We start from the raw sequence: 24,683 nt of genomic DNA on the forward strand, positions 1-24,683 counted from the left end.
TTATATGTTTTATGTATTTTAAATAACTTATTTGTAATTAATGTTTAAATTGCTATGCTTTATGTGAATCATGGGACTCCCATGCCTGTTATATTGTTTATTGTTTAATGTGAATCATGGGACCCCATGTCTGTTAGCCGCCCTGAGCCCGCCTGGCGGGGAGGGCGGGATATAAAAATAAAATATTATTATTATTATTAATGTGACATTGTCAGAGCCAAAGGTACCTACCCACAGGAAACAGTAGACTCTGCTTTGTGGGAGCCCAGAATAAACTGCCCAGTTTCCCCCATAACACAGTGTTAGTAATCACAAAAATAAACAGATGTGAAGTACTCCTATAAAGACTACTCAGACTACTCAGATGGGCATGGCTCAGGTCTTGTAATTTTGACCCTGTTTGTGCACAGCATGTTGAAGATTTGCTGACCTGAAGCAACTTCTCGGGAACAGGGTTTGCAAACTCCAGGTAGGACCTGAAAATCTCCCAGAATTACAACTGATCCCCAGAGGCCAGAGATCAGTTTCAAATGGATCAAAACAACAGCCACACAGATTACCTTGCCTGATCAGAACCATCTCTCTGGCTTCCATAGCCTATCTAGTTAGCCATGGTATCCCATGATTAAAACTCACCTATGCTGGAAAACTGGGCTAAGAAAAAATAAAATGATTGTTAACAGGAATAAATGTAAAGTTCATTTAGGTAGGAAAAATCAAATGTATAATTATAGGATGGGGGAGACCTGTCTTGGCAGTGGTATGTGTGAAAAGGATCTAGGGGTTTTAGTGGACCATGCACTAAACATGAGTCAGCACTGTGATGCAGTGCTAAAAAGGCAAATATAATTTTGGGCTGTACCAACAGAAGTATAATGTCCAGATCATGTGAAGGGTATCTCTCTCCCCATCCTGGAGAAAATAACTGCTTTGGAGGGTGGACTGCATGCCATTCCAAAGGCCTCTCCATTTACTGACAGAAGTTGGTTGTCTAGCAACAGCCTCTGACTTGGGGCAAGGTTGAGAGGAGGAGGGAGAGAGGGAGTGATAGGAACGGCAGCCTCTCAGGAAATGCTCCCGGCAGGGCCAAGCCTTGCTGCCTAGTCACATTATGGTGGCAGCAACTTAGGGTTGCCAAGTCCAATTCAAGAAATATCTGGGGATTTTGGGGGTGCAGCCAGGAGACTTTGACGATGGAGCCATAAGCAAAGTTGTGACAAGCACAACTGAACTCCAAAAGGAGTTCTGGCCATCACATTTAAAGGAACCACATACCTTTTAAATGCCTTCCCTACATTAGAAATAATGGATAGGGGCACCTTCTTTTGGGGCTCATAGAATTGGACCCCCTGGTCCAATCTTTTTGAAAGTTGGAGAGCATTTTGGGGAGAGGCATCAGATGCTATGCTGAACATTTGATGCCTCTCTCAAAAAATAGCCCCTGCAAAGCCCCAGATACCCCCAGATCAATTCTCCATTATACCCTAGGGGAATCGATCTCCATAGGGAATAATGAAATGCCCAGCAGACATTTTCCTCCCCCCACCCCGTTGGGGGTGGGCCTGCTCCCACCTGGGGATTGGCATCTCTACTCACGAGTTGCTGAACTTCCAACTTCTTCAAAGTAACACAGAGCAACCAAAGATTCAAGTTTACCTTTCCTATGCAAATGACCTCTGAAAAGATTGCGCAACCAACAGAGGGTCTGGGCTGGGCTGCTTTCACAGCCACAGGGAGCAGCCATGTTGTTCTGCCCCTGCCCCCATTCAGCTTTAAAGACACAGACACACCATCCCAAGAGGAAGTCTTTCCCAGAGTAGTCTGAAGCCTCCAGAGGTGGAATACAATTCCCACAATAAGGTGCTGAGTGCAAAAAGTGCTTGCATACTAAAGTGATCAAAAGTTCATTTTTTGAAGACTCCACAGGTCCACCTTGAACGGAGCCTGAAGCCGGCTGACACTTGTCACGCCGTTTCAAAATCCTTTGTCAAAGAGGGGAGATAGAAGTTCTGCCAAACTTTCACTGTACAAAAAAATCACATCTTAAATGGGGCAAGTCGTGTTATCCACGTAGATCTTATTACATCTACACAAGATGGCATACACCACAAATGACGTGTTGCAATTACTGAAATGTGGTAATTTAATACTTAAGTTACTTCCAGGGGGTGTAAACACTTTAATCTACAAAGCTAGAGAACACAATTGACAAACTCTGCACTTGTAATGTCCCAAAGGGCCAGTAGATGGCACCAGAGTCTTTAGCCTGTCCCAATGCACTAGCATGTCTTTAAAGGCTGAAGTCTGTCAGAAACCTACAAACAGAGAAGAAGAACAACCTGGTATCTGAGATAAAAGATGCCAGTGTCGGTAAACAATGTTGCGAATGGCAAAAACATGTGGTGTATAATCTAATGCAAATGTGATATTTTCACGTCTAATTTTGGCTGGTCTCTGTAGTAAAGAAAACCTATCCATAGAATCTGCTTCTCTCGCAGCCTGGGGATTGGCAAGCCTACAGCAACTCCCTGGCTATTTCTGTGGCCTTCGGAGGCTGTGTGTGCTGGGATGCCATCTATGTGGGCTGTTGATGGAGCAGCAGAGGTCTGTTGCTGGTGATGCTTTTAGTGAGGCCAGTTAACAGAGAGGACACAGAGGAGAAATGGAGATGTGACTGTCTCTGAGGTAAGACTGTTTTGGTGGTTTGTTCAACATTCCCAGGCCTGCAGTAGGCAGGGACAGGAGAGTCAGCCAATGGGAGGTCAGAGATGTTGAGTGAGCCATGATGGACCAATTATTTGTAAAGTGCATGGAATGCACCTATAAACCAATGGGAGAGCTCCATTTAGCCACCACAATAGGAAAATTATTATTATTATAGATGGTAGGAGTACTGTGTATAATTCTGGTCACCGCACCTTAAAAAAGATATTATAGCACTGGAATAAGTGCAAAAAAGGGCAGCTAGAATGATAAAAGGATTGGAACACTTCCCTATGAAGAAAGGTTAAAACACTTGGGGCTCTTTAGATTGGAGAAACGTCTACTGAGGGGTGACATGATAGAGGTTTACAAGATCATGCATGGTATAGAGAAGGTAGAGAAAGAAGTACTTTTCTCCCTTTCTCACAATACAATAACTCATGGACACTCAATTAAATTGCTGAGCAGTCAGGTCAGAACAGATAAAAGGATGTACTTTTTCACCCAAAGGATGACTAACACATGGAATTCACTGCCACAGGAGGTGGCGGCAGCTACAAGCATAGACAGTTTCAGGAGGGGATTAGATAAACATATGGAGCAGAGGTCCATCAGTGGCTATTAGTCACAAGGTATAGATGGAACTCTTTGTCTGGGGCAAGTGATGTTCTGTACTCTTGGTGCTTGGGTGGCAACAGTGGGAGGGCTTCTAGTGTCCTGGCCCCACTGATGGACCTCCTGATGGCACCTGGGTTTTTTGCCACTGTGTGACACAGTGTTGGACTGGATGGGCCATTGGCCTGATCCAACATGGCTTCTCTTATGTTCTTATGATAAGTGGTCTCATTATGGAGCAAACCAAAATAAACACGGGGGGGGGGGAGCGGGTTCTCAAATGAAGTCATGGAAACGCTACTACTGACCTTATCAGTTGTCCAAAACAGGTTTCATTTATAGCCTGACAGATTTTTTCCATTGTAAATTTGATTTTTACTAGCTTAATTTTACTAGCTTACCACACTTACAAACCACAAAGAACATGACAATATACCAGGTATGTCCAACAGGTAGATCGTGATCTACCAGTAGATCGCCGAGGGGTCAGAGGTAGATCACCAGCCCCACTTGGACTCATGGTTTGCTGGACAGGTGTTTGGGGTTTTTTTATTATTGTTTGGTGTGGTGGTATTTGATTATTGGTGCCAGTGTGATGATTTCTTATTTTAACTTTTAGAACTGCATGTGTGGTTCTGGCATCATTCAGAGGTCTTCAGTTCCTGTTGATCTTTAATACTTTGGGACAGTGACAGTTTGGGACCAGATTTAGCCAGTGTTAGCACCCCAGTCACCTCAGTATAATGAAGATGAGTGTTCCAAAGAAGAGCAAAACCTACCACTTTCATGATGAATGGGAAATGGACTACTTCATCATGGTGAAAGACAAGTGTTGTTGTCTGCTTTGTAACGCCGCTGTATCCTTGCCCAAAAAGGGTAATCTGGAGCGTCATTATAAGGCTCTGCATAGCAATAAGTTTGATGCTGATTTTCCACCCAAAAGTGAAATTCATAAACTGAAGCTCAAGGAACTTAAATCTAAATTGGCTGCACAGCAACAGTTGATGGCGAAGTCAATGTCACATTCGGTCAATGCAACTATGGCATCCTTCAAGGTCATCAACCTGATCACAGAGAAATGCAAACCTTTCAATGAAGGAGAATTTGTAAAAGATTGTTTTCTTGAAGCAGCAGACAATCTTTTTGAAGGATTTAAGAATAAGAAAGAGATCATAGCTGCTGTTCAAGATGTACAATTGTCAAGAAACACCGTCATGCAGAAAATAGAAAAGATGTGTGGAGACACAACTGAACAATTGTTGGAGGATGTTTCAGTTTGTGTTGCTTTCTCACTCCAACTGGATGAATCTACAGACATAAGAGACATAGCCCAGTTACTAGTCTTTATCCGGACGGTTTTTGAATAATAATAATAATAATAATAACTTTTTATTTCTATCCCGCCCTCCCCGCCGAGGCAGGCTCAGGGCGGCTCACAACATAAAATATATTATACAACAATTATACTTATAAAATCATAGTTAAAACAGATTACAGATTATTAAAATTAACATTAACAATAAAGTGCTATAACATTAGATCTTCAATAGAATTCAGTAACTAAAAGCATTTTCAACGGCACTTTCAACGGCACTTCCTGGCTTGTCGTTAGTTGAAGGCTATTTTGAAGAGGTGGGTCTTACAGGCCCTACGGAATTGATCTAAGCATCGTAGGGCCCGTACCTCCTCCGGGAGTTGATTCCACAGCAGTGGAGCAGCAATAGAGAAGGCCCGATCCCGAGTGGCCTTCAATCTGGCCTCCCTTGGCCCAGGGATATTCAGCTGGTTTTTTCCAGCTGACCTCAGAGCTCTCTGGGGCTCATATGGGGAGAGACGGTCCCTCAGGTAGGCAGGTCTTCAGTGTTAAAGAAGAACTACTTGGAATAATTTCTTTAAAAGGGAGAGCTACCGGTCAGGAAATATTCAGCTCTTTCCATTCTTTTGTGACAAAGTGTAATCTTCCATTGCATAAACTTGTTTCCATCACTACTGATGGAGCAAGAACAATGACAGGTGAGGTTAACGGTTTCATAGGCCTCTGTAGACAGCATGATGACTTTCCAGATTTCCTTTCTTACCACTGCATCATTCACCAGCAAATTTTGACAAGCAAGAGACTCAATACAAAGACTGTCATGGACATCACTTTCAAAATTGTAAATTCAGTTCGTGGAAGATCACTTCAAAGACGGCTTTTCAGTCTTACTCTTGATGAAGGGGCAGCGGAAATCATTTTGCACATAGATGCAAGGTGGCTAAGTAGGCACAAATTTCTGCAAATATTTCGTGATTTGCTGAATGAAATAAGAAGGTTTTTGAAGTAGAAAGGAAATGACAAAGCAGAGTTGGAAGATGAGGAGTGGTTATGTGATCTGGCATTTCTTGCTGACTTTACAGGCGAACTAAGTGATATGAACATTGAACTACAAGGTAAAAACAAATGCACTGGTGAGATGATGGGTACAGTTTCATCCTACAAGAGCAAATTTGAGCTAATGATGACTGACCTTGCAAACAACACTTTTGATCATTTTCCTAATATGCAGGACCATCTGGGACAATATCCAAATGTTGTTTTTCAGAACGAGAAGTATGTGACAGAAATCTGCTCTGTTATCCAGGAATTCGAAAGAAGATTCTGTGACTTCCAAAGAATTGAAAAAGTTGTGGAGTACTTGTCATACCCATTCAAAGCAGGTATGGACATTAAGGAAACTGCAGCTGCTATCAGTAAAAAATACTAATTGAACAAGGCATCTCTTGAAAACGAAATAGTAACCCTTAAAAATGACATTTTTCTTAAGACCTGTGCTGAGCAAGAATCGTTTTGGAAGCTAGTGCCTAGAGACAAATTTCCCAACTTGAGAAGATGCAGTGAAGCTGTACACTCCTGTTTCGGTTCAACTTATTTGTGTGAATCTGTGTTTTTCCATCTGAAAATGACAAAGAATTCACAGCGTTCCAACGTGACAGATAAACATCTCTAGGATTCCCTGAGACTGGCCCTCACGCAATATTCACCCAACTTCAAAAAGCTGGTGGATGAAATGCAGGCTCAGACGTCTCACTAATTAGCAAGAGCGAAGTTTTAAAGATTGCGCAAGATCAGCCTGGATCAATACTTGACCTACATTTAACACAAATTACTCAATAAAAGTTAAAGAAAGTTATTAAGACAGTTAAAGAAAGTTATAACAATAAAAATTTAAGAAAAACTGTTCGCAGTTCTTTCTGGATCTTCGTCTCTGTTTTGTTTTTGCTTATTTTGTTTACCAGTAAATGACAGAAGGTGAATTGTAAAAGGGGGGGGGGCGGTGGAACCCAACTTTGGTGGATTAAAATCTAATTTGAAACTAATTTGAAATTTAATTTTCATGGTGGTAGATCACCAGCACTTTTGTCCGGAAAAAATAAATCATGACCTGTTCAAAGTTGGATATGCCTGCAATATACTGAAAATTATGAATAGATGGATTTCACCTTAAAATCTATTGTTCTCAAACACAATAAACATTGTCCATCTCTTGCCAACTTTTCTGAATGAATTCTTGTCTCCTTGTGTTAAGATTCAGCCCTGACCTAGACAGCCCAGACTAGCTCAATCTCGACAGACCTTGGAAACTAAGCAGGGTCAGTCATGGTTAGTATTGGGATGGGAGATGTCCAAGGAATACAAAGTTCATGACACAGAGGCAGGCAATGGCAAACTATCACTGAACATTTCTTGCCTTGAAAACCCCATAGGGTCATCAAAAGAGTTTTGCAACCAGATGGCCAAAAAAAAGTACTGGTATTGAAGTGGCTTCTTATGATAGGCAACTTCATATTAGTAAAATTGAAGAAGATATTGGATTTATATCCCGCCCTCCACTCCGAAGAGTCTCAGAGCGGCTCACAATCTCCTTTATCTTCCTCCCCCACAACAGACACCCTGTGAGGTGGGTGGGGCTGGAGAGGGCTTTCACAGCAGCTGCCCTTTCAAGGACAACCTCTGCCAGAGCTATGGCGGACCCAAGGCCATGCTAGCAGGTGCAAGTGGAGGAGTGGGGAATCAAACCCGGTTCTCCCAGATAAGAGTCCGCACACTTCACCACTACACCAAACTGGCTCTGCCCTGTATGACAGGCCAGGGTCATACTCATTAATAGGTCATGGCTGCAATACTAAGAATATTTTCCTGGGAGCTAGGAATACTTAATAAATAGGATTTACTTTTGAACAGACTATTTCTGGGCTTGATGGAGAATAGGTTTTTTTCTTTTGGGTTTCTGGCCATTTAGTTGCAGCCATAGGGTTCTCAATACAGGAAATAAACAGAGGTGGTTTGCCATTGCTTGCCTCTGCATAGCAACCCTGGACTTCCTTGGTGGTCTACCATCCAAGTACTAGTCAAGGTTGACCTTGCTTAGCTCCTGAGATCTAATGAGATTGGGTTAGCCTGGCCCCACCAGGTCGGGGCAGAATAGGATTAGCTGTCCTAAATCTGAACCCCATTTAACAATCTGACTCAACATAAAAATGTCTTAGCAGCACTGATATTCAGAAGTCATCAGGCCACCAAGAGAGAATCTCCAGGCTCTAGGCTGCTTTGGAGGGCCCCAGGTCTCTATTTGGTCCAAGCAAGATATTTTTGGGGATTACTGTCATTCTAGCAACAGCTAGGACTTTCCAAGAATCTATACCTGCTTGAACTCTTTGCTTGACAACAAGTGCTCTCCTGCAGCAAGAGAACACTCGCTAATTCAAATCAAGGTACCAATAAGCTATTATATAGGTTCCTAGAGAGATTTTTTGCTCCATCAAAGACTAGAAGATCTTGTTCATTTAAAATATGTGAGGGGCAGTCAAGGGAATTTCCCCTCCTCCAGGGGCTTTTGGCAGCTTCAACTGTCATGGACAATAGTTTCATCGGGGGGGGGGGTTATCAGCAAAATGTCTGATCCAGAGAGAAAAAGGGTTAAAATAAATGAGGCATACAACTCTTAAAATGATTAAGATAACTGAGACTTGCTCCTGATACCACTAGCATGGAGAATTTGAGCCAATGCCTCTTCTGCTGTGCTGCATAGAACTCATCACAATTTGATTTGGGTTATTAGGGTTACCAGATGTCCTCTTTTTTGTGTACCCATCCTCTCTGGGGATGTTAAAAAAAAACTGATGAACTTTTTGAATTGGAAGTTAGGAATATTCATAGTTAGTAACAATTGTCACAGCTTAAATAGTAGGGGTATTTAAAATGAGATTTGTCATAGTGATCACTTGTTTGATGTAGTCAGTTGGGAACGGTAACCCTAGGATTATTCCATTAGCATTCCAGGGTCATGTGCAATAAGAGATTAACATCTTGGAACTTCACACAACAGAAATATCCATACTCATAGTGGTATGTAGAGAACTTCCATTACAGCTCAGTTCATAAAACAACTTAGTTATAGCAAGTTTTATATTGCAACAAATGCTATACTCCCCTCTAGTGGAAAGGAATGTAGTTGTAGTGGAAGTTCTCATGCAAAATCCAATTTATATACATTTATTGTGATCAATAGATGTGGAGCAGAATTTTTTCCATCCAAAAATTTCCAAGACTTTAGAAATGGAATTTTTTCCTCAGAAAAATAAATATTAATGGTTTCATTAAAAAATAATAATAGTGAATGAATGTTGTAGCAGATATATTAGGCAATCTTGGCTGTTTCAAAGTTGTAATTAATATTTTTTTTCAGATTAAGGGATAATCCCTAGGAATTGTTACAGACATCATATGAATGTTTAATTGGTCTGTAAACCATGTGTGGAGAGAGAAAGCCACAAACACATATAATGATGGATTTTAAAAATCAAGCTATGATTTCACCTGATTTGCTGTACTGGTCAAATCAATCAAAGCTAAAATTCTCTTGTCTCAGAGATCTCCATAGAACAGAGCTAAAGAAGTCTCTAGAAACAGATGATTGGACCAGGTCTCAAGCACAGTTCTATGGTGAGCCAGAATTAGCATGTCAATATATTAAACGCCTTTTTTGACAAAGAGGTTTTTTCCTATAAATTTAAATAGTCCAAGGGAAGTACATGCTACATAATCTGTAAAATTTTACAAAATATTATTTCAATAAAAGCTTTGAAATTGTTTAAATATAATATTTAAACCTCACTTGCTTGCATTTTCCCCAATGATCAAAAATTTCAGTTCAAAGTCATTTAGTGCTGGAGGATCTGGCTTGCCCGCATATCCTGAGTCACCACAGCAGGAGCGGTCTTAGCTAATGGACAAAAGGGGCAGCTACCCTGGCGTCATGCTTGAAGGTGGGACTGCCCATGTCCACAAAGATGGGGGAAAGAAGAACAGGCTCCTACCTCTGCTTGCAGCTGCCCTACCTACCTTCAGTTTGAACAGCTGGCTTCTGACAGCAGCAGTGGCTCCCTCCCACCTCACAGGGGGCAAGGGCCATCCCTAGTTTGGTCCCAGGCCAGCAGTGAGCAGCTGTGATTCTAGAACCCCATCCTGGACTTTTCCCAGGGCCCCAGAATCACTAAGACCAGACCTAAATCATCATAGTCCCAATGTGGCTCTCTCTCTGAAACCACAGCATGCAACAATAAGAAGTAATAAAAGAACTGAGCTTGCACAACCTCAAAATATGAAGGTACTGTTAGGATTCAGTGCACTATGCCATGACTGAAGTGATGCCTATTTGGTAACATGCTGGTCCGGTATTTGATTTATCAAATTTGATGGGAAAAGTTAAAGGACTTGGTATTAGCAGTTTTGCAGGAACTGCAAAGAGAATTAAAAAAAAAAAAAAAGCCCAGGAGCAGAAACTAATGCAAATATGAACAATGCACTATTGCAGTTTTCAGTTCTTTTGCCAGAATTTCACAGTAACAGAGTGTCAAGGTGCCCCATGCATAAGCAAATGGGACCATGAAACCTCTTGTTGCTAGGCTGCTTATGGAAGAGCCACTGAAAAGGAATAGCCAGGGATAAGCCAGGCCAAAGGCTGTGAGTCTTGCTACTATTGCAGACACTCGAAGACATCCCACGTGTCTTTGACTCTTATCTTGATACTTAAGCAGTCCAGTTCATGCCTGGGATCTCCAGATGCTCCAGATTCCTACCCTAAACTGTATAGGTGTCTTTGATGTAAAACTGATTGGTAAGGTCTGCATTGGGACTTGGACTACTTTCAGATGCACTTACATTGTGCTAAGGAATGTGTCATGCTGCCTTCTCCCAGACCATTCCAAATACAGAAAATTTCTAGACATCAGAGGTGGAAACCTAAGGTCCTCCCATGCAGTTTTTAATTTGTGTATGTGAGGAGAATAGAAATTTATGCAGAGCTTGTACAATACGGATGTCAATATCAGCTTGTTGTATTAGAATACAAAATCAGCTTTCTATCAACATGACCTTGGTTCAATATATCCTGAAGACAACCTGAGATCAGGAAAAACTAGCTACTTGCTAGGATTACAGAAATTAGGAATTTGCAGTTGTGGACTGCTGAGTCTGTATATACTGATAACACTGCCTGATGCAGAGGGATCCATACTTTCTGGATCTGAATTTTCATTTAGAACTTGACAGACTTCAGAAATAGAAGGAATGCATGGACTGTTAAGTAAGACTTATTTCTTGATTTTGTGCATGTACATTTTCCAAACATTTAGCTCATTGTTTAACAGTTATGGAATGTGCTTTTCATGAGTCTTGTATCTTAAGAGTGACTGGCCCAAGTGAAGAAAGTCCATTCTACTGGGGTGGTGAAAAAAAAAGAAAGACATGACGAAAGGTATCTACAAATTAATGCTTCTTACCTCCAGAAATGTAGCTCAAATCCTTCACATTTATCTTTGCATTTCAAGCACAGAGCTCCAAATCCTTCTTCATGCCCTAAGCCCATCTAAAAACACAAACAAGCCCCACAAAAAGTATTAGTTCTATAATAGTCTCATCTCTCCTTTAAGACACATGATAATTCATCAGTGATATCTTACAGCACTCCTCACAAAAATTAAATTAAAAAAGTAACGCATAATTTGGCATGGCTTAAAAGTTGCTCAATGCAAGCTTTGCCCAACTTCTCTCTCACTCCTCAAGTCTATACTGAATGGATTTTAGTTATCCCTTTAAGAAGTTTGCAGCCCCATGGCACAGAGTGGTAAAGCTGCAGTACTGCGGGCTAAACTCTCTGCTCACCACCTGAGTTTGATTCTGGCGGAAGCTGGATTCAGGTAGCTGGCTCAGGGTTGACTCAGCCTTCCATCCTACCGAGGTCGGTAAAATGAGTACCCAGCTTGCTGGGGGGGAAGTGTAGATGACTGGGGAAGGCAATGACAAACCACCCCGTAAAAAGTCTGCCATGAAAATGTTGTGATGTGACATCACGTGATGTGACATCAGCTTGCTGGGGAGAAAGTGTTAGATGACTGGGGAAGGCAATGGCAAACCACCCTGTAAAAAGTCTGCCGTGAAAATGTCGTGACGCGACATCAAAAACGACTGGTGCTTGCACATGGGGCCTTTCCTTTCCTTAAGAAGTTTGGTATCAGACCACCGTTTTTTGTATTAGTACTGAGGTCAATTGCTCAAGACCTCAGGATAAAGGAGCATATTAATAAAGGAGAGTTATTGTGGTTAGAGTACAAGAAGACAAAAAAAAGTTTCATACTAGGCTGTAGGTGGGAAAATCAAATGTAACTTGACCCTTGTAAAGTCCATTCAAGGCCTATCTATACGCAGCAAAGGGTGAAGCCCCAAAGTGGTGTGCAGCATTTCTATCTAACAACAGCAGAGAGGGAGAAAAAGGGAAGAGCTACTGTCCAAAACTATAGTTTACACTCAAGTCAGATCAGCACAAACACAGTCAGATTTGGCTTCGCCAAATCCAGTCATATAAATAAGAGCAAGATATTTCCAGATGACTCAGAAATTCACTGTGAATCATAGACAACTCATCTATGAAGCATACTACAGTAACTCTTGCTTTGTTGGTTGGATACAAGCGGCAAAAGGCTATGCTGAGAATTGTGGGACCTGTATGGATAAAAGCCACTTAGGGCTGGGACTAGAGTAAGCAGAGGAATTGTGTGAAAAAGATGGTTGTTTACAACCCTATATCTAGGGTTGCCAGGCCTCCTGCCTCCAGTACCTGCTGCTGTTCACAGTGGAGGCAGGAGAAAAAAAATATTTTAACACTCCGCCACCATCCTCTGCATCAGCACTGGGTTCACCACAGAATCTCTGGGAATTCCTAGAGCGACCCATCATTGCCAGGCTGTACCCAGAAGTGATGTACAGTTGTCAGTGATATCACACCCACACTCATTTCATCACACATACCCCTCTGGTTGGTTGCCAGACTCAGCCTGGGAACCCTATCTATATAAACTTGCTCAGATTCAGGATATGTTAGATTTCAAAATAAACAAGATATTGCTTAATTTGAAAGGCAAGAGAAATTTGAAGAGCAAGAGAAAAAGAGCTGATTAGCTTAAGGAAAGGAAAAGTCCCCTGTGCAAGCACCAGTCGTTTCCGACTCTGAGGTGACATTGCTTTCACAACATTTTCACAGCAGACTTTTTACAGGGTGGTTTGCCATTGCCTTCCCCAGTCATCTACACTTTCCCCCCAGCAAGCTGAGTACTCATTTTACTGACCTCAGAAGGATGGAAAGCTGAGTCAACCTCGAGCCGGCTACCTGAAAACCCAGCTTCCACCGGGGATCAAACTCAGGTTATGAGCAGAGCTTAGGACTGCAGTACTGCAGCTTTAACACTCTGCACCATGGGGCTCTGTAGCTTAAAGATTAGCTTAAAATAGAGTATTATTGTTCTCTAAAAAAGGGCAAATGTCTGATCATGGTGAACACATATCAATGATATACTCTGTATTCCCCTTCTACCAGAAGCTTGCTTTATGGAATAAACCTGATTTTTTCCTATCTAACATTGTGATGCAGTACATGAGGATATCCAGTACTGCTCTGCCTGCATCAGACATAGCATGCTTTGTCTTATTGTTTCACAGCTCGCCAGAGGCACCGAACTTTTAAAAAGAGAGGGCAAATCCATAAAGTATTGTCAAACTAATCACAAGCAGTGCTTCAGAATCGCAGTAATTCTTCTGTATCTATAGTAAAGAGATCTAATGGTGTCATATACTACTAATAATAAAGACTTAATTGAAAATTAAGTCTTTATTATTAGATCAGTAGAACTCATCTGTGGATCTTGGAGAGCCAAATTTGCAATTCCTAAAGAGCCACAAGAGTACTAGTATGACCTGCACACCACCCCAGCATGCACAAACCAAAGCCGTAGGCATCTCCAGAGGCGACAAACAAGGATGTATTCTTGCTCCTATTTTGGTTAATTTTTATTTTAACTTGATAGAGAAATCTCTTGAAGGTGATATCTAACTACCACCATCCCAAATTGGCTTTACGTTCCCTTACAACTCTCCTTTATGCAGACGACATAGTAGTATTCTCCTTAACTTTCAGAGGTTTAAAGCGAGCACTGAGTTTTGAGACAAAGAAGAACAATCAACTTCAATAAATCTAAAGTGCTTAAATTTTCTAGATGGAAAACCAAGGACAGATGGATGATTAAAAGAAAATAGCACAGAACAGGTCAAATGCTACAAATATTTGGGAACAGTCATTCTTCTGGCTCTTGATCTGTTCAATTAAAATACATCAAAAGAAAAACTCAAAGAACAGTCTAACAGCACTATGGAGGTTTTTTTACACAAAAGGGAGGACAATATATACCACCTGCAATTAAAGTTTTTGACACAAATGTTGTGAACCAAATGCTGTATGATAAACCCTTGGAATCTATACAAGTAAAAATTTCCAAGACACATTCTGACTTTATCATACTGTGTACCAAATTATTGACATTATTGTAAAATATGTGAATTTTGAAACAAATAGAAAGCAAGAATGATAGCAGAAAAGAACATAAGAGAAGCATGTTGGATCAGGCCAATGGCCCATCCAGTCCAACACTCTGTGTCACACAGTGGCCAAAATATACACACACACACTGTGGCTAATAGCCACTGATGGATCTCTGCTCTATATTTTTATCTAACCCCCTCTTGAAGCTGTCTATGCTTGTAGCCGCCACCACCTCCTGTGGCAGTGAATTCCACATGTTAATCACCCTTTGGTGATTCTATCCGTTTTAACCTGACCGCTCAGCAATTTCATTGAATGCCCACTGAGTTCTTGTATTGTGAGAAAGAGAGAAAAGTACTTCTTTCTCTACTTTCTCCATCCCATGCATAAACTTGTAAACCTCTATCATGTCACCCCGCAGTCGACGTTTCTCCAAGCTAAAGAGCCCCAAGCGTTTTAACCTTTTTTCATAGGGAAAGTGTTCCAAACCTTTAATCGTTGCCCTTTTCTGCACTTTTTCCAATGCTATAATATCCTTTTTGAGGTGCGGTGACCAGAATTGTACACAGTATTCCAAATGAGACCGCACCATCGATTTATACAGGGACATTATGATACCGGCTGATTTGTTTTCAATTCCCTTCCTAATAATTCCCAGCATGGCGCTGGCCTTTTTTTTATTGCAATCGCACACTGTCTTGACATTTTCAGTGAGTTATCCACAACGACCCCAAGATCTCTCTCTTGGTCAGTCTCTGCCATTTCACACCCCATCAACTTGTATTTGTAGCTGGGATTCTTGTCCCCAATGTGCATTACTTTGCACTTGGCCACATTGAACCTCATCTGCCATGTTGATGCCCACTCACCCAGCCTCATTCTTTTCAATGAAGGCAAAGTTTGGGAAACCTTGGAGTACACCATGTGGAGACATCCAGGTTCTTTGCATGTACTGTCCTTCAGTTTCCTCTGGTGGATGGAGACTCCTTTGGAGTAATGAGGAAATCCTGCTCCTTGCCCACAGGTAGTAGGTTTTGTAAAGGTGGTGGGTTTCGCAATAATAACGACATTATTGACAGACCATGTTACATAAAAGACTCTAAAAAGACCACCAAGGCTTAATACATTGGAAGGATTTATCAGAACATACTGGAACACCACAGATTTCTGTAACTCCTTGAAAATTCTGTGTGTGATCTTACCAAGGCTTTCAATTGGGTTTTACTATAGCTCCAGCCAGAGGTCATTTTGTAGAAAAATAGGCGGTGGAGCTCATCCAGGGATTGTTATGCAGCTGCACATACTATTCAATGGACAAGGAGGTGGAACTCTCAGAAGGAGGAGGTGGAACTCTCAGAAAGGTTCAGGAGGTCCCACTGAATCTGAGGCCTGGCTCCAGCTCTTTCTGTCCACCAAGCCTCTGCAGGGGTGTCAAACTCATTTGTGATGAGGGGTGGATTTGACATAAATGAGACCTTGTCAGGCTGGGCCATGTGTGTCATAAAATGTAATGCCAGGTAGTGGACATATAAAATTTATAAAGGGCACAAACACAATTAAAGGGGCTTTTTTACTTAAAATAAAAGATGCTTAGAACATTAGCATGCTTGCAATATTTTGTTTTACAGTCTCTGAAAAATGCTATCTCTTGCTATGGATTATTGCATCAAAAACTGCAGACAATGTCTGTGTTGTACCAATCTTTAATACGCAGTTCTGGTGTTGTTCAGATGTGCACATCTGTAAGTTGCAAACCCACTTTTGATTTATTGACATTCATTACAGAGATCTCATGATCAATGCTTTGAGCTTACAACTCAGAGGAAAACATGAAGCAGCTGGGCATTGTGAGCTTTTGTACATAAGTTGCTTCATGTGCTGGTCAAGAACATGTGAGGGCACCATGGCAAAGAATGAGGGCATGTGCTTGTCTACAAAACTATAGTCTTCCCCAGAAAAATAACTACAGCTCCTATGTGGCAGTGCAAGAACAGAGAGACAGCCATGTACAGGGGTCAGTATCAGCCTACTATGTGGGAAATCTAAGTTCAAGATTCCCAATTAAAGGAAAGAAAAATCAAGGAAAATTTGCTGGGTAAATTTGGGCTGGACACACTCTCTCAGCTCTTGAAGGATTGGCTGCATCAGGGTTGTGTGGCCTAATATCTGCACATCTGGCTTATTGTTATTTCTCTTCTAAATAGTTCACATGCTTTTCTATCGAGAAAGACTGGAGGGAATGAATACAGTGAAAAGAGAAAAGGAACCCAATTACACTCATAGCAAGCCAAACAAAACTCTCTCTCTCTCCCTGTGTAGCAAGGCAAAAAGGTCATACCTTCAATAAAACATCACTGGTCTTAAAAGTGCTTTCTTTGTATCTCTCCCGATGGCGGGAACTGGACAAAGGAAGCTCTTTCTTTCTTTCACCAAGGTACGAGGAAGGAAAGGAGCCTCAGCCACTACAAGGAAGAGAGGCTTGCCATGTGATTAGGGTTGCCAAGTCCAATTCAAGAAATATCTGGGGGCTTTGGGGGTGGAGCCAGGAGACTTTGGGGGTGGAGCCAGGAGACATTAGGGGTGGAGCCAAGATCAAGGCTGTGACAAGCATAATTGAACTCCAAAGGGAGTTCTGGCCATCACATTTAAAGGGACGGCACACCTTTTCAATGCCTTCCTTCCATAGGAAATAATGAAGGATAGGGGCATCTTCTTTTGGGGCTCATAGAATTGGACCCCCTGGTCCAATCTTTTTGAAACTTGGGGGGTATTTTGGGGAGAGGCACTAGATGCTATACTGAAAATTTGGTGCCTCTACCCCCCAAAACAGCCCCCCCCAGAGCCCCAGATACCCGTGTATCAATTCTCCATTATTTTTTATGGGAATAAATCTCCGTGGGAATAACAGAGTTCCCAGCAGACATTTCCCTCCCCTCCCCCCGCTTTCTGACAACCCTGAAGCGGGGGGAGGGCCTCCAAACCGGGGGATCCCCTGCCCCCACCTGGGGATTGGCAACCCTACATGTGATTGAGCCTGGCAAACTTAATCAACACAGCAGAGCTATAGAACCAAACTCCTTCATTGGCTGACGTTTCTCCTTCCTCCCCAAAAGGGAGGGGGAAGAGGGAAATAGTGGAGAGGCTGCTTTGCTGGCTGGCTTATCAGGGAAGAAACACAAAATGGTGATTGAAGAAAGGAGGTGAGGGAGAAGGAAGCAGACAACAGCCAATTGCTGGAGGGCCTGACTGGAGCCCTCTGGGGGCTGGATCCGGCCCGCAGGATGCATGTTTGACACCCCTGAGACTGACCTGCTGAGAAGGCATCCTTCTAGCACAGTATTGGACCAATAATGAAGTAACTGGGCAGAAATCCTGAAAAATCCCTTGGAGCAAACTAGGTAATGCCTGTGAGAACTAGCTTGTGAGAAATATATTATGAGAAATATCCCAGAAATATAGATTGCACTAAGCAAAACCAAAAAAGGTCTGTTTTAAAAGTTTATTATAAAGTACAGGAAAGAATAAAGGAAAAGGGTGGTTGGATTTTTAAAAAAAACTGATGGAAAGGAGGCAAAACAAAATACAGAGAAAAGGCACACAGTAACACATAACAGAGCTTTCAAATAAGAAGTGATCTAACTCACCTAAGAATATTACCTAGGTTGTAACACTTTCCCCAGAGCAAGTACAGAGTTCCTTGCAGTAACAAGATATTTGAGGCATCTTTAACACTGACCCAACCTCCTATGGACCCTAGTTTCCACTGAAGACAAGGAAAAAATCTCATATTTATGATATAATCAGGGCTTTTTTGTAGCAGGAACTCCTTTGCATATTAGGCCACACAGCCCTGATGTAGCCAATCCTCCAAGAGCTTACAGTAGGCCCTATAAGAAGAGCTCTGTAAGCTCTTAGAGCATTGGCTACATCAGGGGTGTGTGGTAGGGGTGTGCATTCGGTTCAGCCGAATCAAAGAATCACCCCTGATTTGAAAGTATGCGGCACTGTATACTTTTGAATCCAATTGGGACTCATTACACGGGAACTGTATACGGCTCCCCATATACTTCCGAATAGAGATTCGGAAGTATACGGACGTCCATGGACAAGGTGGGAAAGGAGCTTTGGAAGCCTTTTCCTGCCTCTCCCATAGCCTCCCTGGGATCAGGGAGGGAGGGGGAGAGGAGCCCCAGCAGCCACTCCAAAGCATGCATTTGCAAAATGCATTGCAAATGCATGCTTTCCAGGGCTGTTGTGTAGCTGATGGCTGGGCTAATCCCCCAGCCATCAGCAACATTGTTGTTCTTTTGTTTTTTTGTTTACTTGCGTATCCAAGTAAACAGTGTTCTCTGGCCAATCATGGAGCAGTAGGGTTGCCAAGTCCAATTCAAGAAATATCTGGGGACTTTGGGGGTGGAGCCAGAATCGATCTCCACATAGGGAATAATGAAGTGCTCAGCAGACGTTTCCCTCCCCCCCCCCCGCCCCGTTTCTGGCGACTCTGAAGCGAGGGATTGGCCTTTCTACTCACGAGTTGCTGCCAACTTCTTCAAAGTAACAAAGACACACCATCCCAAGAGGAAGCCTTTCAATCGGAGACTGAAGCCTCCAGAGGTAGAAAGGCACATGGTCCTCTGGGGGCGGGGCTTCCCCCTGCCGGCCAGCTGACTGGAGGCGGGAAGGAGTCTGGGAAAGCGGAAGAACCCCCGCTGGGACCTGGGGATTGGCAAGTCTACAGAGCAGTGGTATTTTTTGAAACTGCTCTGTGTAGGGCCAGAGAACCTTTTTAAGGAGTCTGCCTGGCTGGACTCCATTCCACTGCTGCTGTGTTGGTGTGTGAGAGAGACTGTGCTGCGTTGGCCCTTGGCCCCAGCTGCTGCTGCTCTCTCTCAGCCTTGCCTGACCTGCTTGTAGAAGAGAAGACGTATAAGGTAAGACAGTCTTGGGGTTCTTGTTTTTATTTTAGTTAGTAAAAGGACTTTTTAAGACTCAGAGTCCCTTTACTTATCCAGATTTGGGTGGGTGAGTACTAGGTAGCTTATTTGGGGTTAGGGGGTTCTGCTGGGGGTGGGGGGTTTGCCAATTGCCCATATCTTTTAGTTTACTTTTCCTGATTTGGGTGGCTTGGATTTCTTGGGATTAGGGTGAAGGTTTTTTGCGGGGGAGGGGTTGGTAAAGTTCCTGTATTGTTAAAAGTCAAGTTTTTTTACTGTTTTAAAAGGATTCTGTGTTTGATTTGTTGCTGCTGTGTTGTGCTGCTGTTGTTCCTTTTCTCTTCTGGTTCTTGGGGGAAGGGCTGTTTGGCCTAATTTTCATTGTTAAAAAGGTCACTTTTTTAACAGTTGAGTTTGTTGGCCTTTTCTCAGTGATCTGTTTGGATCTATTCTCTGTTGCTGCTGGTTTTGCATCCTCCTGTCCTATTGTCCCTTTTCCTGGTTCTGTTTTTTTTGGGGGGGTGGGGGTTAAAAGTTAAGTTTCTTTCTGTCATGTTTTGTTTTTTTTTAATTACCTCTGGCTGGTGTGGGGGTTGGTGTGTGGGCTGTGTGGGGTGGGTCACTTTCATGTTTTTATAGAGTTATTTTTGGAGTCTGAGGGTGCTTTTGGTTTGGCTAGGGCCACTAAATAGGCTGCCCCACTAATAAGGGTGTTTTTAGGAATTGTGTTTTTTGAAATTAAAAAAAATAATCCAGTTTAGGGCTTTATCTTCTTTCAAAATTCAACTAGGCCAGATAGGGGTGATTTAAAAAGATTTGAGGTTTCTCATAAAAGGCAGCATGACTACTAGGCCACATCAGGCTCCCTTTTAAAGAGACTAGGGTTGCAGTACATCTTGCTTTCAGCTACTGAAAGCTGGTGCATCCTTATATTTCCATAGGGTAAACTGCATTTATTAGCTGCATTTCTACCTTGCACGATTAAAGGTGGCTTACAATGTAAATAAAGAAACAATGATTAAAAATACATAAAAGATCACAATTTAACACCTCAAATAGGATTGCCAATAAATAAAAAAACCCTAAATTATTCAAATGCAGACCTGGATAAACTTGTCAATGGGGGTTTAGTTCTAGGAAAGTCATCATCATACCTTTTATTGGCATACTCAGACATAATATAAAATAAGGACAGACAAAACATACAGTCTGAGATTAAGAACAATCAGCTAATAGAATTTATAGTGATACTTTCTAGGAAAGTGTTCTTAGGGCTGCAACCAAAATTAAATGCTTTAGAGTTTTATTTTCACTTATTAACTTTACTGGTACCTTGTTTAAGTACTCAGATTTTGATACAGTGCCTTAGAAGGGGATTTATTCAGTAGAAAAGATCTGGTCAGCATTCTTGAGATGAGAGATGGGCTGAAATCCTGCACTGGAGTTTAAGAACAAGTCCCGCTGAAGGCAGTCAATGGGTTCCATATATTATCTATTTCTCTGGCTGCCTTAAAAGCCTCAAGACTAGTAGACTTCAGCTGGCAGTTTATTTTTATAATAATCACAACAACTATTTTCACTCTCCCTAAAGCATGCATTGCAAATGCAGAAATAATACTTCATGATGGACTTTTGTCAAATTCTGACTGAATATCAAACAATATATTCAAAACTGTAACAAATTGGCCTGCATTATGTTTTTAAAAAGAGGATGGAATCAATTTCTCCATAAATGGAACTCTGGAAGAAAGAAAGATTCAGAGGTCGTTTGACATGTTGCCAAAAGAGCTTTCTGCATGTCAGTGGCTATTTTTTTTTTTAAAAAGTCTGGCATTTCAAACATGCCTAGCTTGATTTCAAGGCAGCCTGTGTACAGACATTACAAATATACTGATTGAAGGCATCTGTTTCACAATGCCTTCATGACTAAAATATTACTTCAGAGCCAAGTGTTTTAAATGGTTACAGGCTAGTCTAGCATTTGAAAAAGAAACCTTATTCTCATCAACTTGCAATGCTTCTGGGGAGTCAAAGCTTTGTGGTTTTTAATATTAGAATTTGTAAAATTTCAGTTTCTTCCTACAGCAACTCAAATGCATGTGTGTGTTGGGGGGAGGTACAGATACTAGATCCACCTAGACATAGACAATATACCGTATTTTTCGCACCATAAGACGCACTCCCCCCCAAAAAAAAGTGTGGGGGGGAAGTGTGCGCGTCTTATGGAGCGAAGGTACCGGTACCTACCTTCCGGGGGTGTGTGTGATCTGCTGCCTCCGATCCCGGCGCTTCCTCCGTGCCTGCCTGCCTGGCTCCAGCTCTGACACTTACAGCAAGCGCCAGGATCGCTCCCTCTGCCCTCTGATCCCGGCGCTTGCTGTAAGCATCAGAGCTGAAGCCAGGCAGGCAGGCATGGAAAAAGCACCCGCCCCCTCCGCAAACCCAGCGTTTTGCGAGCGCCGGCTGTGAAAAGGGCAGCGTGCTTCCTCCCTGCCTGCCTGCCTGGCTTCAGCTCTGACACTTACAGCAAGCGCCAGGATTGCTCCCTCTGCCCTCCGATCCCGGCGCTTGCTGTAAGCATCAGAGCTGAAGCCAGGCAGGCAGGCAGGCACGGAGGAAGCACCCGCCCCCTCCACAAACCCAGTGCTTTGCAAGCGCCGGCTGTGGAGGGGGCAGCGTGCTTCCTCCGTGCCTTTCTGCCTGGCTTCAGCTCTGACGCTTACAGCAAGCGCCGGGATCAGAGGGCAGAGGGAGCGATCCTGGCGCTTGCCGTAAGCGTCAGAGCTGGAGCCAGGCAGGCAGGCACGGAGGAAGCGCCGGGATTGGAGGCAGCGGATCGCCCCCCAGGAGGAAGGTGCGTCCTATCGTCCGGAGCGCCTTATGGTGCAAAAAATACGGTGCTAGATGAAAAAACCCATCAACTGAAATCGTGTGCTGTTACTGGAGTTTTAAATAAACTAATGAACAGACTTAAAATAAATCCCAAGACACTGTCACCCAGTATCATCTATGGTGACCATGGTGGCCAGCACATTAAATACAGACATGGAAAAAAAGCACAGCCATATATTTTGCTGGGTATGAAAATGGCAGCTTTTCAACAAGGAACCAAGGTGAGCCCTCTGAGGTACAGACAGAATGCTGGGCTTGGCTCCCCCTCTGGTGTATCTGACTAAGTACAACCCCTCTTCTTCTCCCTGTTTTGTTTGCTGGCAAAGTAACATCTTTGCAAGTACACACTGCAGGGTTTGTTTGTTTTTTAATTGGACCCAAAAATTTGCCTACCCTCCCAGTCAGATTTAAACAGCTAAGGTGATTGTCTCTTTAGTGCATTTTTATCCTGGAACTCTGGAAAGAAGATTCAGAAGCCATTTGACATGTTGCAAAAGAAAAAAAAAGCTGAGATCTGTATATATCGGAGTGGCCAACGGTAGCTCTCCAGATGTTTTTTGCCTACAACTCCCATCAGCCCCAGCCATCAGCCATGCTGGCTGGGGCTGATGAGAGTTGTAGGCAAAAAACATCTGGAGAGCTACCATTGGCCACCCCTGGTATATATTGTTGCACTTTAACCCCACAACTCTGTTAGGCTGAGGCAGGACTGTCCCAAGGCCATCTGTTGTGTCCTAGGCTCAAATGGGAGAACTGTTACTTTTGGAGGGAAGCCGAACAAGCCAGAGCTTGAACTCCACACCAGGGTTTCAGAGAAGGCCTAAGCATGCCCAATCAGAGGAAGGATTGAAACATAAGTAGCCAATCAACATCCAGGCTCATACTGTACCCTGATAGGCCCTTAGGGCCCTGTAAATAGCCAATCCATGTAGATAGTTAAGGACCAATCAGAAGGGGGCAAGAATTGTATAAAGGAGCGGGAAGTTTGAACAGAGCTCAGTCCGTGTGTGTGTGTTCCTGAAGTAAAGCTTGCTGAAATCACTCTCCGACTCTGGTCTCTTACTGCGCCGACCCCAGTACATTACACCATCCATCGAACTGCACAGCATAGGTAGGTTGGAATTCTGGCATCCTGGATCTTAGTCCAAGACCTTGACTATCAACACCACACTGGCTCTCTAGATGGTTGTGTCTGAAGCTCCTCTCCTTTTTGCCATCAAGTCACATGTTGCCATAGGGTTTTCCAAGGCAAGAGGTGTTCAGAGGTGGTTTTGCCATTGCCTGCCTCTGCACCACCGCCCTGGAGGTCTCTCATCCAAATACTAGCCATGGGCCACCCTGCTTGACTTCAAAGATCCGACTAGCCTGGTTATCAAGGTTAGGACCTGAAGCCCCTTTTAGGGAGACAAAAGTACATGATGATAATATAATTCTGTTGAAGACCACTGGCAATATCTGTCACGTGGACTCGATGGTACTGGGAAGCCATACTAATAGTTCACACCACAGAATAAGTGAGTGTGTGTGTGTATCAGATCTGCCAAGGTGTCCAAACCCTGAGAAACCACAGTATTTCAGATAAACAGCAATGGTTGGTTTACTCTGTTACTTCCATCTATTGTATTTTTCCTCTCTTCAACATACCATCCTTTTCTGCATTGGAATCACTTGCAGTCTGCTTACTAACCTTGGTGCCATCATATCCAACCATTAATGGGAAACAAATCAGGTCAAAGCCAAGACAGTTTACACTGCTCATTCAGAAATGTCCAAATATAAAGGGCAATTAAAAAAAAAAAGACAGTGTGGTGTAGTAATCAAAATGCTGGACTAGAACCAAAGAGACCCGGATTCAAATCCCCACATGCCGTGAAATTTAACTGGGTCGCCTTGAGCCAGTCATTCTCTCTTAAATTTACTTTATGGAGCTGTTCTGAGAAGCCAGAAATATGCTATACTGGGCTCCTTGGATGAAAGGCAGAAAAAAAATGCACTACATAGATCAGCAGGTTAACACTGGCCATATTCTTCAACATGGCCTCAGTCACTTCTAGCAGGGGACAAAGGTGGGGACATCTTACAATTATATATTCCATTTTAGCAACTGAGTAATATCATGTCTCCTGCGAAACCTATATAAGGATCAAGAAGCAACTGTCAGAACGTGATATGGAGTAACTGATTTGTTTAGAATAGGAAAGGGGGTTCGACAAGGATGTATATTGCCACCCTGCTTATTTAATTGCAGAGTACATCATGCGGAATGCTGGCCTAGATGAAGCAGAAGCCGGAATTAAGATTGCCGGGAAAAACATCAACAGCCTCAGATATTCAGATGACACCACTCTAATGGCAGAAAGTGAGGAGGACCTAAAGAACCTCTTGTTGAAGGTGAAAGAGGAGAGCACAAAAGTAGGCTTGAAACTCAACATCAAAAAACTAAGATCATGGCATCTGGCCCCCCAAATAGAAGGGCAAGACATGGAAGTTGTGACAGACTTCACATTTCTGGAATCCAAGATCACTGTAGATGGTGACTGTAGCCATGAAATTAAAAGACATTTGCTCCTTGGGAGGACAGCTATGGTGAACCTAGGCAGTATAATAAAGTAAAGACATCACCCTGCCA

The 24,683-nt window shown here is 42.8% G+C and overlaps 1 protein-coding gene across 1 annotated transcript in view; it reads right to left on the reverse strand.

Annotated features, from left to right (window-relative positions):
* The window catches only part of TES (testin LIM domain protein), a 56,055-nt gene that overhangs the window by 21,466 nt on the left and 9,906 nt on the right, over positions 1 to 24,683 (reverse strand). Inside the window, exon 2 of the mRNA XM_060244859.1 lies at positions 11,140 to 11,225. Coding sequence (XP_060100842.1) covers positions 11,140 to 11,225 — 86 coding nt within the window. The remainder of the gene's footprint in view (positions 1 to 11,139; positions 11,226 to 24,683) is intronic.

This window comes from Heteronotia binoei, chromosome 8 (genome assembly GCF_032191835.1).
Source record: "Heteronotia binoei isolate CCM8104 ecotype False Entrance Well chromosome 8, APGP_CSIRO_Hbin_v1, whole genome shotgun sequence".
NCBI lineage: Eukaryota > Metazoa > Chordata > Lepidosauria > Squamata > Gekkonidae > Heteronotia > Heteronotia binoei.